The sequence below is a fragment of the Dasypus novemcinctus genome, chromosome 17 (genome assembly GCF_030445035.2).
Source record: "Dasypus novemcinctus isolate mDasNov1 chromosome 17, mDasNov1.1.hap2, whole genome shotgun sequence".
Lineage (NCBI taxonomy): Eukaryota > Metazoa > Chordata > Mammalia > Cingulata > Dasypodidae > Dasypus > Dasypus novemcinctus.
Window position 1 is genome coordinate 5,152,730 of NC_080689.1, and position 17,046 is coordinate 5,169,775.

Consider the following 17,046-nt stretch of genomic DNA (forward strand, 5'->3'; position numbering starts at 1 on the left):
TTATTTTCTAAAAATTGTCTGCCTTTCTAAGCTGCCCCTTTCCTGGGACCTGGCTAGAGAGGGCAAGGTATTCTAGGACCTTTTTTTGTCTGCATTTGTTGGTATTTGTAGGTTGCCAACTTCTCCAACACCTTGTCTGGGACATAGGAAGCAAAAAAAAAATTTCAGGGACTCACCAACATGTCATTCCTTTTGCCTTTAAGTCTCTAATCAGTCTTTCTTTGCAACACCTTTTTGAGATCTTCTGTTTGTTTTATATAAAATGTTCAAGGTTTTTAACTGAACTTAGTAAGAATAGGGAAAAGGCATGTCTATTTCATCTTAATAGAAAAGGAAGCCTCTTCTAACAGCCTTTATTAATAGCTATACTATATGAAGCAGCACTAGGAAAACAGAAAAGAATACTGAAATTGGAATTCCAAGAACTGGATTCAAATCTGAGCTGTCACTCATTAGTTGAATATCGCAATTATTTAACCTTTTGGAACTTCAACTTCCATATCTATAAAATGAGGATGACATCACTATTTCATAAAGTTGGGGATGATTAAATAAGATTATGTACATGAAAGCACCTGACTCAACACCTGACATATAGTTTGTACTCAGACTCTAAATTTATGCATATCAATATGCTTAAAAATTGAATGATTTTAGATCATAAGATTTAAATGAACCTTGAATTAGTGATTATTTATTCTCCATCATCTTGTTCTAAAATAGCTCCCCCGCACCACCAAATTAACTGAGGGAAATATGTATATAAACTATATGTAACCTGTAATTTCAGTGTATCGATGAATCTATCTTGGTTTCTCACTTCTTGTTCTAGTTGGAGATTATTCTGATATTTTTCAGCTTCAGAAACTGGAGCCCCTAAACCAAAATCATGTTCTTTGGTGGTAACCTAGTGGAAAGAATGGAAAAAAATACACAGGCATTCAGTTTAAAACAGTTCTGTGATTCCAAGCAACAATCAATACATTCTGAAGATAAACAATATTCTTAGATATATTTTTCAAGTGTTTTTAACCTTATCCCACCAACTTAAGAGGATTTCATTGAGATAATTTAATAAAATTTCATATTATAAAAAAATTTTTGAAGGATTCCCAAATATAATTTATAATATTGAATCTGTTTTTTCAAACAAGACACACTCAGTTATGCTCCCTTGCTAATCCCTGTATGCTCAGCAGCAAATTAAGTAGTCTCTCTCCAGACCTGCGCTGTCTAAGAGAGTAGCCACTGGCCATATGTTTTGGCTGTTTCTTTTGTACATTAACATTTCAGAAAGGGCTAATTTCCCAAATACCATTTGTTTAACCATCCGATTGGTAAATATAAAAAATGTGGATGTATAACTAAGCATTCTTATTTATTACTGGTAGCAAATTGATGCAATTTTTACAGGGAACAATTTTACAAAATTTATCAATATTAAAAATGCACATAATTGTCAAATTAATTCCATTACTAGGAATTTATCCTACAGATAGATGTGTAAATTAACAAATATTAAAGATTTTTAACCTTAGCATTCTACACATATTACTCTGCATTAAGAACAAGTAGTGTCCTACAGCTCTTCCTACCAACATGCATAGAGTTCTTCATATAATATAGGAAAGGGTTAATAAAAAGAATCATGAACAGTCATATCTGAGTTGCTACCATCTCCGCACTACTTTGGGGGCAACATCACTGGAAGAGAGATAACAGTCTATATAATCTTCCTGGCCTACCAGTTTCCCACCTTCTGGCCACCTGAAATCTTCTCTGTAATCTCCAAAATCATATCCATTAGAATGGAACTGGTATTCATGTACAGAACTCAGAGAATGCATGTAAAAGTCCTTGTAAGCAGCAAATTGTTATTACAGACAACTAAGTAGAATCAGAACTATTTTCAACTGGATAAGAGCATGTACTTTGGAGTCAGACAGCCCATGTTCATAATCTCAGTTTTGCCATGTGTCAGCTGCATGACCTTGGGCAAGTTACTTTTCTACCCATGGTTTTCTCATCTATAAATAGGGCCAGATGATAACAATACCTGACTATTAAGTGAGTTAATATAAGTGCTGTACATTATTGTTTACTGTTACTATTATTACTAATTATTCTCACTTATTCACCTTATCTAATTGGACATCAAGTCCTACTGATTGTGTCACTAAAATCGCTCTCAAATACATTTCTTCCATCCCCATTATCATTATATTAAGTTCATACTATCAGATTGTCAGAGTCATATTTCTTCATTTATAAAACCAATTTATAGTTAGAACAAGAATGAACCAACAAAATTAGATTTGGGGGATTTAAAAAAAGGAAAATAAATAAAAGCCTACAATTTCAACCTCAATAAATCTAGGGAATTCTGGAACAAATAAATAAATTGCAATACATCATGATTAGTGCCACATTAGAGGAGTGCATATGTATGCTAAGAGAACACATCCTAGGGGAAAAGAGATAGGAAAAAAGTATTATCTGACTTCTATTTTCCCAAACCCACTTAGGATATACTTTCAATGTTCCCAAAGAACTATGAACACACTCCTACTGGGGCATTTAATGCATTATGTTGTGTTTATTGGATGTCCACAGCCATCTAGACTTTAACATATCTAAAACAGATCATCATTTGTGTAGATGCTCAGGTCAAAAACCAAGGAGTCATCTTTGATTTTTCTCTTTGACTGAATCACATCTAATCCATTAGCAAACCCTGTTGGTTCTACCTCCAAAATATATAAATCCATCCATGTCTCTACATTTTTATTACCACCTTCCTGGTTCAAGTCACCATCATCTCCTTCCTGAATCACTGCAATTGTTTGCTAACTGATCTTTCGGCTCCTACTATGGCCACATACTTACTATTCTCCACAATGAAAATATGGAGAAATTATTTAAAGTGTTAAACCACTTCAAAATACTGAGATCCTGCACAAAACATTCCAATTGCTTCCCACTGCAATTAGAACAAAATCCAAACTTTTTACTGTGGCTCTACATGATCTGGTCACTGACTTCACTTCTCTTAACAGATACAGTACTCTTTTCTTTGTTCCCCCTCCAGCTTTACCTGTCTTCTTTCTGCTCCTTACTCCACTTCAGGTCTCAACACTTGCTTTGCCTGTACCAGAAACACATCTGCCCACCCCTTTGCAAGGCTGGCTCCTTCTCACCCTCAGCTCTTTGGCTCAACTATCAGAGGGTCTTCCCTGATTTCTAACCTAACATAGACTCTCTTCTAGACACTCTTCCATAAGGCTAGTTGCACTTAGCACTACTTGAAATCACTTATTTGTTCATTTCTTCACTGTTTGTCTCCCTCTATAGAATATAAATAACCTCCAAGAGAACTAGGCTCTTGTTTAGTCAGTTACATCCCTAATGTCTAAAGTGCCCAGCACAAAGTTGATACTCAATAAAACATTTTCAAAATAATGCATTTTGGTGATAGGAATAGAGCAATTTCGATGGTAGGGGTGAGGTGGAAGTAAGTCTAAAGAGAAACAATGAATGAATAACTGGTAAAAAAAAAAAAAAAAGGAAAAGAAAATGTAAATCTCTTTACAAGCATGCTTGTGAGAGGAAGAGACAGAGCTAAAATTGGAAGACGACCAAGGTTGTTTAAGGGTCATTACAAGAGGAGAAAAATTTATTTAATTTTCTCTGCATCAAGGACCCCTTTCAGAATCTAATAAAAGCCCTGGATCCTCTTCTGAGGAAAATGCAAATAGACACAAAACTTTACAGACAATTTCGGGGAGTTTTAAGAACTTCCTAAAACCTTTGGACTCCAAGTTCAGAAGTCAAACAGTACAGAAGCAACAAATATTCCTAAAATACAGATAAATGTTAGTTGATAGAAAAAAGCCCCTAAGGTAATAGGAAATCTAAGTAAAGGGTGTGCACTGTCCTCTGAGACAAGAAAGACAAAAATAAGGATAGGTGATGATTTAGATAAGGGGTAGAAATTTGAGGCAGTTCCTGCCTGCTAAAATCTTAATTTTTCAGTGAAATAGGAGGTAAGAGCATAAGCTAAAAAGTATCATCAATATTAAGCAAATTATCAGGCATATGTGTTCAACAAAAGTTTACTGAATATTTTGACAGAATAACGGAAAATACTGGTGGATTTTATATGGGATTTTGAAATCTGGTACCACAAAAAGTGAACTAAGACTGAGATTTTGGTTTCTTTGAAAAATTGTCTCCAAAAGTTTAAGAATGATACACTCTGAAGTAGGAAGAAATACCTCACTAAGAGAAGGATGTAGAAAATCACACAAAATTTTATAAATAATTTTGGAAGCAGTTTTGATATTTAAAATATGTGAGTAAATGTTTTGGGAATCCACTTCAAACAAAATAGTGAAGCCGCATCATTTAAACCTATCCCAAGAAAAAGAAATAACCTCTCTAGTCCTTCCACCCAACCCCAAGCGCCTCTCTTTTCTGTAACCCAGACTAAACTGTAAAGAAACACCTTGTCTCTTCAAAACAGAACAAAACAAATAGCCCAAAAGAGGTTGGGTTTATCAAGACCTCCCAGAAACAGAAGAAAGGCTTAAGTAACTGTTTTCAAGAGGTTTTTTTGGACTAAAAGAATCTAAGGATACAATAGACAGAGGTCAACTAAGGCAAAAGGGAGTAACATATCTAACTCATTTCAAAAGATTGTCCTGGACATTGAATATCCTGCCATAACCCACTGGATGGACTGGAGGAGAGTGTGAACCACAATGTAAACTATGGTCCAAGCAGTGTGGCATTGCTCCAAGGTGCAATAAATGTGCCTTACTGATGAAAGGGAATGTTGATGTGTGTGTGGGGGGGTGGTATATGGAAACCTCTTATGTCTTTTTAATGTAACATTTTGTGTGATCGACTTATCTTTAAAAAAAAAAATTTTTTTTTTAAAAACCTAGACCAGAAGCTCCGAACAGTACTGAAAGGCTGTTGCAAAATACAAGTTTTGTAATAAGAGAACTGTTATATGGTTTAAAAAGGTGTTCCACTAGTCTAAGACAATAAACTTGATTATATGAAGAAAAAAAAAAGATTATCCTGGGATACATGTGTAAGAACGTTCACAGCAGTGTTAGGCATAATTGCAAAAACTGTAAAACCTCAGGGTCCACCAACAGCAAAGAAGATAAATGTGTGGTACACTCTTACGATGGAACACTAAACTACAAGCAACAGCAAGGAAATGCTTAAAAACATAATGTTGAGTAAAAGAAGTGAGATGCAAAAGAATACCGAGTAAAATTCCATTTAAATAAAGTTCAAAAACAAGTCAAAGTATAAAATGCATGTTCACATACAAAGATGGTGAAACGGCAGAAAAAGCAAGGAACTGGCTCTCGTAGAAGTCAGGATGGTGGCTACCGCTGGGGAGACTGACAGGTGTTACAGGTGTGTGACCTGAAGAGAGAACAGTTACACCTGCTCTAACTGCCTCTGTCTATGGATGACTTCAAAACCAAATTATCCTTAAACAAACTGGTCTAAGCAAATGAACTAATAAAAAGACAGGGGGAAAAAGCCCAAAAACGAACAAACAGAAACTCAAGACATGCTTTACTCCTGATTAATATTCTGGGCTATAAGCAGTGATTTTATTTTTCTGAAGTAAACAAAGCATATTTTGGAAGCTGCCATTAAGTAACTCCAAAGCCTAGATTTTAAAATGTAGATTTCATTAATGTACCTTCTAGTTATTTCCCACTAAGAATGAAGCTTTTAGTTCATTGATCAATTAAAATACAAACAGGAATCAGTTTTATCCTGAAAGCAGACTTGAATGATACGAACCGATTATTTTTCTATTTACTCAGTTACACGTAAACAAACTGCACTCGACATGGTGAAAACCAGTACAGAAAATTAAAAACAACTAAAATCCTGGGATAGAAAAGCCTGGAGTGGAACACGGAAAGCACCCGGATACTCTCCCATCTATGCAAACTTTTCCTGAAACCTCGATTCTTGATTAAAGAGGAAAAAAAAAAAAACTATTTCTTTGCGTTTTTAGCTATTAGATCCGAGATCACCGCATAAATAATTCAATTTAAGTCTTTTTTTTTTAAGCAAAAGCCAGTTTACCCTGCCGTTCCTTTATATAATAATTTCTAGTGAAAATATTTAAGCTTTTAATGCAAATGCCTTGGTAACCTCTGCCCTTCACTTCCCGAAGTGTGTAAGAAGAGGCTTACAGGTGAGAGGTTGGGAGCCAGGAAGAACCAGGTTGAACTCCCAAATCTCTGCCTTCCAAATTCCTCCGCTCCACTCCAGAGCGTTTCTACACAGAACAGCCCCCGCCCCCGCCCCCCAACAACCCCGCGGGAGCTGGCGGCAGGAAGCGCAGCGGTCACCATAGGAACTGGGCTCAACCCTAAGCTCCCAAGAAACGACAACAGGGTCCAAGTTTGCTCTTGGAGGGCTCAGGATTGTCCACCTTCCCGAGACCCCAACTCCGCCCGCGACTGCCCCTCAGGCGGTTCATCCCGCGAACCCCCCTCTGGGGGTCTCCGGCAGCCCCAGACCCCGCCGCACAAGCCCTCTTGCAGCCGCCCCCCTCCGAGGCCTTCCGGCCCGGGCGCTACCTGCCCCCGGCCCGGAGCATCCCCGCGGCCTCTACCTGGCGCTCCGGGTCCCTTCCCCGGCTTCGCGGCTCGCCGTCCGCCTCGGAGTTCATCCCGGCGTCTGCCAAGCCCCGACCTCCGCCCGGGAGTCAGGTCCCTCCCCGACCCCATTCCCCGCCCCTCCCTCCGCCCCCCGGCCCACCCCGAAATCCACCTGGCCCCGCCCCGGCGGAGGCGGGGAGGGCGGTCCCGGCGGGAAGGAGGCGGGGGCGGTTAGCGGGGCCGGCGCCGCCACCGCCCCGCCCGCACGCTCTCTACCTGAGGGGGCTCGTCCTCCTCCCCGGCGCCTTCACTCCGCGTCGTCCCGCGCGCCCCCAGACCCCGTGCGCACGCGTACCTGGCCTCGACACCCTCTCTCGCGGGAACTACTAGTCGTGCGCGCGCCCCCACGCGCGGAGCGACACGTACATCCACCTGCCTCCCCACAGGGCGCCGAGAATAGGCGTCTTTCGGGCCCGCCGCGCCGCGCAGGCGCACGCCCACGCCGCGCCACGCGCCCCGCCGCGAGCGTCCCGTCTCCTGGCGACCGGCCGCGGGCCCCTCTCGGCTTCTTTCTCTGGTCCGCCGCGCCTCGGCAGAGCGCGCATGCGCACGGCAGTCCCTCGTCGCGCCATCCCTAGCCTCTGGAACACCTGCGGCGCGGTGCGCCCCTGTCCCCCGCGGTCGCGTGCGGTTCTGGAGCCGCCTTTAATCAGGCGGTTCCTCCCTGGCGCTGCTCTTTGGCCTTCGGAGGTTGCCGCGCTCTCTTGCGTTTTGGGGGAGCCCCCCAGGTCGGGTCCTCCTGCTGCAGCCTCTGGGGCAGAGCCAGCCTGTCCCGGTGAGCGCGGGCGGCCTGGGCCGGGGGAGCCTGCGGACCGTGGTCCGCGCCGGCTTTGCAGGAGCAAGTCGGGGCTGAGGCGGGAAGTGGTAGAACCCGCAATCCTTCACTTGCCGGTCCTTCGACAAGTCCCCTTCGCGGAGAAACTGGGGTTTAACAGAAAAGGAAAGGGCACAACCTCGCTTGGTATTTAATAAGAGTGTCTCGGCTGTTGGCCGGGTGACTCCCACTTCCGCGTGTCTTCTCCCGTCAGGAGCATTCAGTCTGAGACCCCTTATTTAACTTAACCCGGTATAGTGTTATTTTTGGTTCTCCAACTACGCTAAAATTAACATTTCCTTAAAGTGGAGAAATAAGCTTTTTTACTGAAAAAGAATGAGCATTGCGTTTCTCTGCCCAATTTTATAGAGCCCGACTTGAAAAGAAATATTGTGGTCTTAACATTGCTTAATGTTTAACATGCCCCACCCTTATTAGTACCCCAAGAGCTTCTGAACCATAATGGTGACTTTATTTCCCTGTCTTTTCCTACAGATGAAATAGACACTAGTGTTTTATAGCAGTTCTCGATGGTCTTGATAGAGTATAAGCCTATACGTTTCAAAAGGAAGCTCACATTTTGAAGAGACACAATTCCTAGTATTGCCAGGTGAGTAATCTTTTTTTCTTTCTTTCCCACACTTTATTGGCAGTAATAAGCAATTATGTTAGAACAAATTATTTGTTTTTACCATTTAAATGTAAGTGTATTTCTGATCTCTGTCCTGATATTTTTAATATTTCTGCTCTTACATTTTTTCGTATTTTGTAGCATTTGTTTTCAAATACCAAATACCATGTAATAAATTCTAGATACTAGAAAATTTAATTGAGTGTCCGTGTTATTTTAAAGAGGACCTGGGCACTTCCTCTGAAATACAATTATATCTATTTATAAAATGAGTGTCATCAAAGATATGCAGGCTCTCAAAGACACTCCTGAAAAGTTATTTAAGGGAAATATAGTATAATCTGTTTCCTCTTCAAATGCTAATATTATTTGGAATAATCTAGCATTATTCAAAAGAAATAGTTAGACTGTATTAACTTCAGAATTATTAGTTGAAGTCCTGAGGGTGGGATTATTTAATATAGGAAGTAGGATAGTATTTCCCTTAGTGTTAGAATAGGCCACCTGAAGATTCATTGGAAAGAATGTAGAGAAAAAGATGATTTTAAGCCATACCAGGGCATGAAGCTCTTTTTCTGTCAAGGACCACTAATTTCCCCCTACGCAAAAAAAAAAAAAAAAAAAAAAAGTGAAAAATTTCTTTCCTCTATAGAAATCCAAGTAGTGGTGAGTGCTCAGACCAATACTGCCCCCTCCAACAAAACCTTTTCTTTTATAGTGTCCCTGCTTTCTCCCTTCTGCCAGGCACTCTGGTACAGTTCTAAGGTCTAGGTTTTCAGTGCCCTCAGTTTGCTTCACTTGCCCCACAAAATCTAGCCACCTGGGCTCCCCAAACTCTGAACTGTCTTCTCAATGGAGACCACCAGGCTTTATTGGGTTCCCCTCACTATTATGCTGAAGCCTGGAAATTTCCAGGCAATGAAGATTAACAGGGCTCACTTTGTTTATTCCTTTTTACCAAGGATCACTCTTGCACTGCCTATTTAGATATTGGAATTTCTAAAAACCATATTTTCATATATTTTGTTGGGTCTTTAAGCTGTGTAAGGCATGAGGTTAACTGTAGTCCCTGCTACTCCCATTGTGGCTAGAAGCACAAATCTGACAGCTTTTCACGTCCCAAGCCCCATTTTACTAATTATTCCTAAACAAAGTGATTTGCAGTTCAAAGATTGTTCCAGGCTGAGGGAACAAAGGCTGTGAGGCGGGAGAGGGAGTGGCGGAGCAAGTTCTTGGGAAGCAGCAATGAGGCCAAATGGTGGAGCGGAGGTACAGTGAGAGCTATAAAGGGGTTTGGCAATTCCCTTCACTGCTGCAACAAATCACCACGAACTTGGTGGCTTCAAGCAACGTAATTTGATTACCTCATAGTTGCATAGGTTAGAAGTCCAAAATGAGTCTCACTAGGCCCACCTGGAGAGCCTCCCCATTTCAGGCTGATGAGCAAGTTCAGTTCCCCTTTGCAACCTTAGTTCCTCCTTGCTATGTAATGTAACATATTAACAGGATCTGGAGCTTTGAACATGGACATCTTTTGGGGACCATTATCCCTCCTACCATAGCTGGGGACCAGATATGTAGAGATTTGAGTTTCTACTCTGAGATGGGGAGCAATTAGAGCATGTTGAGCAGAAGAAGGATGTGGTCTGGCTTATGTTTTAAAGGGTTCATTCCAGGTACAGCTTGGAGAATATACAGTGGGGAGGGATGGCCAAGGGGGAATTAGAGACAGGATTCATTAAAGGATCGAATGTAGAATAGGAAATAAAGACTTAAATAGACTGCTCCAGCAGCAGAGGTTTCCGTCATCCTGCATTCTTCCTCAGTACTCAGACAGACTTCCTTTCTAAAGGTCACTATTCTGATGGTAGTGAAGTTGCATTTCCCTAATGACTAGTAAGTTTGAACATCTCTTTATGTACTTATTATGTATTTGGAATTCCCTCATCTTTGAATTATGCCTTTATGTCCTTAACCCATTTTGCTATTGGGTTTCCTTTTTTCCTTGTTAATGCGTAGGAGTTCCTTTTATAGTCTAGCTATTAAATCCCCTTCAGTCTCCTTTCCATCTTTTTAACCTTATGGTTTCTTCATTGAATGTTATTAATTTTGAGTGATCAAATACATGTTTCCCCCATTACTGTTTCAGATTTTTAGGTCTTGTTCGAGAAGTCTTTTTCTACCCCAAGGTGACAAAGGCATTGTTATACATTTTCTCCTATTGGCTTTATAGTTCTGCAATTCAACATTACATCTTTATGGCATTTGGAATCTGCTTTTTATATAAGATAGGATCCTGCTTTATTTTTATTCACGTAGTGTTCATGATACCATCAAACTAAACTTAATCTGTTCTATCCCGAGCCTCATTGTCTCTCCTTCATCATATATGAAGCCCCTACACATACAATAGGTCCGTTTTGAAGCTCCGTTATATTCTGTTGTATATTTCTCCTGCACCTGAACCAGATTGTTTTTGTTACTTTGACTTTGTAGCATGTGTTCATATCTAGCAAGGCAATTCTCTTTGCTCTTTTTGTCCAGATTATTGATCTCTTTATGGACCTCTGTTCTTCCATATGCACTCAAAGTTTCTTCTTGAAAGGCAACCCAAACACCAGGCCAAAGAAACCCCAAGTAGATGTGTTCTCCCTTCATGTCCTCAAGATCCCAGGGGAACTGAAGGTGAGCCTCATGGAACCAAATCTACCCAATTACATTTGGTTCCACCTCAATCCCTCTGTTAGACTGAAGTTTAATGTGCTAGTTTATAATTACATGTCACCTATTTTTGCCTATTTAACCATTGTTGATTTCATATGCAGTATGTTACTATAGAGTTTGTTAATGTTTTTTTAATTTCGTATTTTGAGAATGTTTAAACACAGGAAAGTTACAAGAATAATACACAGAAAAATTGCTTATCCTTTACCTCCTAGATTCAACAATTGTTAACATTTTGCATATTTTACTTTCTCCTATCTACCTACCTACAGATCTACTTACCTTACCGAACAATTTGAGAGCAAGCTGCAGGGTATGATCTGTATTAGTCAGCCAAAGGGGTGCTTATGCAAAGTACCAGAAATCTGTTGGCTTTTATAAAGGGTATTTATTTGGGATAGAAGCTTAAAGTTACCAGGCCATAGAGCATAAGCTACTTCCCTCACCAAAGTCTGTTGCCACATGTTGGAGCAAGATGGCTGCCGGTCTCTGCAAGGGTTCTGCCTTCCTCTTCCTCCTAAGACTCCGTGGTCCCAGCTTCTTCTTTTCTCAGCTGTAGGCTGGCATGGGCTTGTCTCTTTGCCTGGGGCTCAGTTCTTTCCAGGCTCAGCTGCTCTGGTATCTCCACAAGGTCAGCAGGAGACTATCAGTCTCTCTCTCTTCCGGGGGCCTCTGCTGTGTCTGTGGAGCCATCTGTATTCCTCAGTGGTGCTCTCCTGTGTTTACTTCCTGGGGCTCCAGCATCCAAAAACTCCTTCCTCTACTGTGTAGTTTCTCTTGATGTATTACTGACATGGCCTAATCTAGTATGCCTAAAGGAACAGACCAGTTTACAAACATAATCTAATACCTATTTTTGGAATTCATAAACAATACCAAATTGCTACCTGATCTCCTTCACCCGAGAACAAAGAAAATCGCTTACAAACCACAATACAGTTACCACATTCAGGGCATTTAACACTGACACAATATTATCTAATAAACCATCCCTATTCAGAATTTTCCAGTTGTACATTTTTCCCCTAATTCAGGATTCTTCATTGCATTTGGAAGTCTTGTCTCTTTAATCTGTAACAGTTACTCATCCTCTCTTTGTCTTTCATGTCAACATTTTTTACAAGTACAGGCTCTTTGTTTTGTAGAATCTCTCAATTTGGGTTTTCTGATTGTTTCCTCATGATTAGATTCAAGTATAGTGTTTTATTTTTAATTAAAGAAACCATAGAATAGAATAATATCCATTTTATTCTTTTAAAAGTAGTATTTGATATTTCTTTGATGAGGAAAGAAACTTCACTTTTAAGTTCCAAGTTTAAGAAAGAGGTATACCTACATTGTAGAATTTCATCAGAGAAATCTTTAAAAAGTTGAGCTGAATTATATTTAATTCCTGGAAAGCCAAATCTATTCTATTTGTTATCTCAACAACATTTGAGTAACTACTATATTTGGTTATTATGGTAGCCGTAATACCCTGCTTTGTTATAGATTGAACATTGATGTTCATTCACAAATATGGAAAAACAAGTTTTCAAGATGATATCTTTAATAAAGTCAACAAATTATTAAAGCTTAATGGTTAAAATGGAATATTTTATGCTGTATAAATGTTACAATAAAAAATTTTTAAAAAAAGAACTGTAAAACACAGAAGTAAACACTAATTAAATTATGAACTTTAGTTAATACTATAATTATAATATTGGTTCCTCAGTTGTAACAAATGTACTACCCTAATACAAAATGTTAATAATAGGGAACACTCTGTATGTGTGGGCAGGGGTATATGGGAACTCTGTACTTTCTGCATAATTTTTCTGTAAACCTATAATTTCTCTAATAAAAGAAGAAAGCCAAGTGGACAGGTGCCTTCATTCCCAGCTGTGGACTCTGCTCCAGATTTCATGTTGGTGCTGGAGCACCTTTGGTAGATTACTATTCTCCAGCCAGCGCTTGGTTCTCTCAAATTTCCCTTCATGACTTTCCTGGTGCCAGGAAGCCTGTCTCCCCTGCCATCCTGGCCAATTCTGCTTAACCAAATTCTATCCACCATGCAAAGTCCAACCCTGGCTTTGGACTCCCTCCTCTCTGTTACATGTGCATCTGTCTTAACAGATTGTGTATCTTTAATAAAAAGGACACCATCTTTATTGAGCATCTTTATTTTTTCCAGAACATTTAACATAATGCTTGGCACTGGGTAATTATTTCTTTAATCCATTAATAGTGAATTGAGAGCTTTTGCTAGCAAGAAGATAGAATGGTCTGAGTAGTTCTATAATTGTCTGAAAGATGATTAAACAACATATGGTAGCTAAATTCCTTTTGAAAAAGACTTTCAAAGGAATCTAAAGAACCTACATACCCTTCCACAAAGAAAAATAGAGAGGTAGATTATTTCATTTTATATATATATATGTTTTTTTTTAATTTTACGTTTTATTCCCCACCCCACCCCCCATTGTTTGTGCTCACTGTCTGCTTGTCTTCTCTTTAGGAGGCACCAGGAACTGAACCTGGGACCTCTCGTGGAAGAGAGGTGCTCAATTGCTTGAGCCCCCTCAGCTCCCTTTTTATATTTTTAACATTGTCACCATGACATTTTATTCAAACCTACCTTGCTATGAAATTAGTTGAAATTCCTGCTCCATTCACTTGTTACCTATATTTCAATTTTTTTTTTCCAGCAATCAAGTTGAAGAAACGTTTCTACTACCTACAAAAGTACCTGAAAGCCATCTTGATATTTGTTCACCTGTCCCAATGGGATTTTCTCTTAGTAAATCTGCCACTCAGGTATCTGCTATGCGGATCAATTCAAAAGTGGACGATCATTTAATGCGAGGAACTGAGGAAAGCAGGTTGGAACCAGTGACTCAGTTATTTCAAAACACCAAGAAAATAAGATTAGACGACACAAACCAAGGAAACTTTACAAGGAGTAAAGAGACTGGCATGGGATCTCTTTCAGCAAATGCATTGGGTTCAGTGACATATGTTAAAGAAAGTGATGGAATAGAAATGACAGATGTGGAATGAATTTATCTGTACACATTACAAAGAAGCCAAAATTGCTTTTGATTAAGAGAGGATATTGAATGAAAACTCAACCTTATTAGGAAAACTTAATCAAATGAAGGAAAACTGCTTACTTTTCACTATGTATGAATCAACTTAGCTATTTTTTTCTTTGAGGATGCATATTCAAAAGACAGTTGCTTTAGGGAGAAAGAGCCTTTAAAGTTCAAAACATATTTCTCTGTTATATTCTATCCTTCTAAAAAACCAGAGTTTAGTAACAGTATTTAAATGGCACCAAAATATATAATGTATTTATAATGCATTTCTTTAACAACTGATAGAAAAAACAGTTCCTAAACAGTTTGATAGCAGTATTTCACACTATTTCTGGGGTACCAGTTTTATATGTTGTATTTCCAGTTTGGGAGTTTGCACTAGGGCACTCGCCCTGCATTTTTGCATTTCTGTCCTGCAAAAGATCAGTGCAGATAAAGTTGTAAATGACTGGTAAATTATATTATCTTCAGAAGCATTTTGTATTTTAAATCTTGCCTTTAAAAATGTTTTTTCCCCACGTTGAATCCATTTGAGTTAGAAAATAATTGTTTCCAGGTATAATAGTTTATCCTTCAGTTGCTATCATTTTATAACACCAATAATTGCTATCTTTATTAAAATATCTAATATGAAATAGCAGTATTATCTCCAGCAATGTTAGATGAAATTAAAACTATTTTGGACGTATAGTGACCTCTATTTATGTTATGTATGTATTGAAGATGGTCATGTACTTCAATATTTAATGAATATCTCTAACGCCCAATATTCTTTAATTATCATACAAACGAGTAAAAGGTGCTTTCCTTGGTGGGCAGGGGAAGCAATATTTTACAAATTAGAGAAATACTAAGCAAAGGGTAAGATATTTGTAGGGAATATTGAGTCTAGAGCAAAAACAAAAATTGCTGAATAAAACATAAGCCAGTTAGATATGCTTTTTATCATTTACAGAACATAATTCTTTGGGAGAGAAAAAAAATACGTAATTTGTTTCTTTGTTCACCCAGCCTGGCACTGTGCTTGGCGCTGTGGTGGTTGGAGGGGCGAATGAAATAGTGACTGACTTCATAGTGCTTCCTGCCTACCAGGGAAGTCAGAAGAGTCGGCAGTCCTTAAACAGCTATAAGTTGTAATGTGCCATGAAGAAAAAGTAAAGCATTCAGAGACATATAACCGAAAATGTACACGCAAACTTGATTTTAATTGTGGTAACTAGGAAGACTTCCTAGAAGACATGTCATTTATAGCTGTTGTGGTGAGATGACTGTTCAAGAGGGAGGATGGTGGAGATGAGTGGACAGTGTCCAGGTGTGGTTTGCCAGGATGTACTGATGGTCTGGAAGTGTGAAGTCAGGAAAAAGGAAGGGTTTCTAGGGGAAAAGTCAAGATGCATGGAGGTTCCCTGGAGGAGAGAGCTTAGGAGTATGGTTTTTGGACATGCTAGGTTTCCAAGCCAAGTAGACAATTTTATGTGTGGTACTAAAAATATAAATTTTAAAGTTGTATACAGACAAGGTACTTAAAGCTATGGGAATGAATGAGATCAGCTAAGGAGAATAGAGATAAAATCTTGAGGAACTCTAACATTTAGGGGCTGGTCAGAACACAGGGAGCTGGCAAAGCAGACCAAGGAGTTGGCAGGAAGCTCAGAGAAAAACCAAGACACGGTAATATCAAGGATGTTCGCAGGAGTCTTTCAAGGTGAAGGTAGTCAAATGAAAGGTTAGGAGGGACTGAAAAGCCCATCAGATCTAGCCACATGAATGTCATCACTGACCTTAGCAAAAGCACTTCTGATGGAATAATGGGGGTAGAAGCCATGTTGGAGTTGGTTGTAGAAAGAATGGGAAGTCAGGAGGTGGATACTGGATGTAGTTGGCTCTGAAGGGTGGTGGGATGAAAGGGGGAAGAGAAGGCAGGTCACTGGAGGGAGGATACATGGTTAGTCAATGGAAAGGTTCCAGTGGGGAAGCCGAAGAAGAGGGGCTAAGAAGAGCCAAGGAACACAAGTCTCTGAGCAGGGAGGAAGGTGTGGAATTCTCTAAAACCACCTTAGCACCTTCAGAGAAATGGAACTTAGAATATAAGAAGAAAACAACCATAGTACCTAGCTATTTCTAATGATCACTTGGAAAATTCTTACTGGGATTAACTTTGAACAGAATCCATTTCCACCCACATAATACCAGAAGACTTAACTCAATGTGACTTCGGTCAAAAGTAATAACGGATAAATGAGGTGTCATTGTAGCTTTATATGGAGCCCTGTAGTTTCCAGTATCCACATCACCACACTGTGAACACTGGACTCTTCTTACTGTAAGAGGCGAAACTTGGTGGCTTCTACTCTAACTGAAGGAGAGAGAGTAATTTTCCATGGAAGACTGCAAAAGATGGCCACAAATTCTTTGCTCTCCCATCATAAAGAGGTGGGGTCCTTTACCCCACCCCTTAAATCTGGGTTGGGTCTTTGGTTGCTTTGACTAACACACTGTGGCGGCAGTGCTACTTCCAAGGCCAGAGGTGAATGGGGCCATCTAGGACCTCCCAGGCCAGCCCATCTCTGCTGAAGGAAGCCACAGGAGCTCCCCGGGTGAAACCAGTAGTGGAATCACTCACTTCCCTCATCAATAACAACTCGTTTTAAGCCGCTCATTTTGAAGGCCGTTTGTTTTCCGGCTATTGTTAAACTGAAACTACTTTCCTTGCTTCCTCGACAGCTGGGAGAATTTCTGGCCCCTGCACCGAGGGCCACCCCAAGTGCAAACCTCCGTCAGCTCCAGTGTTTTGTTCTCTGACGCACTCCGTCCCCTCATGCCTGGCTCTGGCGAATCCCGGGCTGTGCCTTTCAGCACTGACTCGTTTGCATCTGCTCACCTTTCACGTGAGGCACCTGCCGTCTGCACCGAGGAGCAGTTGGGTGGCCGCCAGCGCAAAGCCAACGGGTCAGCACCCGGCGCTGGGTGGAGCCCCCAGCCTCGCGCTCCCGCGCCCTCCCTCCTGCGCCGCGGCCATTCGCCCCGCGCCCTTCCGCGGGAGCGCGCCCCTCGGCTGGCGGCGGCGTGGCCCCGGCACTGTCCTCCGAG

The 17,046-nt window shown here is 40.4% G+C and overlaps 1 protein-coding gene and 1 non-coding gene across 11 annotated transcripts in view; one reads left to right on the forward strand and one right to left on the reverse strand.

Moving 5' to 3' along the window:
- The window catches only part of TSGA10 (testis specific 10), a 142,362-nt gene extending 135,198 nt beyond the window's left edge, over nt 1–7,164 (reverse strand). For 6 of the 10 annotated variants that reach the window (XR_009181082.2, XM_004474371.5, XM_071208732.1 and 3 more), the window contains exons 1-2: nt 6,662–6,786; nt 779–907 (exon numbers count right to left, since the gene is read on the reverse strand). Coding sequence is in view for 5 of the 10 variants with exons in the window: in XM_004474371.5 (XP_004474428.2) it covers nt 779–907; nt 6,662–6,718 (186 nt within the window). In the remaining 5 variants the exon portion in view is untranslated. Of the gene's footprint in view, nt 1–778; nt 908–6,661; nt 6,787–6,923 lie in introns of those variants that run through there. The other 4 variants (XM_071208733.1, XM_012517962.4, XM_012517963.4 and 1 more) reach the window with 3 other exon arrangements.
- Nucleotides 7,165–7,256: 92 nt separating this feature from the next.
- Nucleotides 7,257–16,615, forward strand: LOC111759399 (uncharacterized). The gene is made up of 4 exons (XR_009181083.2): nt 7,257–7,482; nt 8,017–8,131; nt 10,697–10,837; nt 13,567–16,615. It is a non-coding gene; the product is annotated as an uncharacterized protein (transcript).
- The last annotated feature ends 431 nt before the right edge of the window (nt 16,616–17,046 follow it).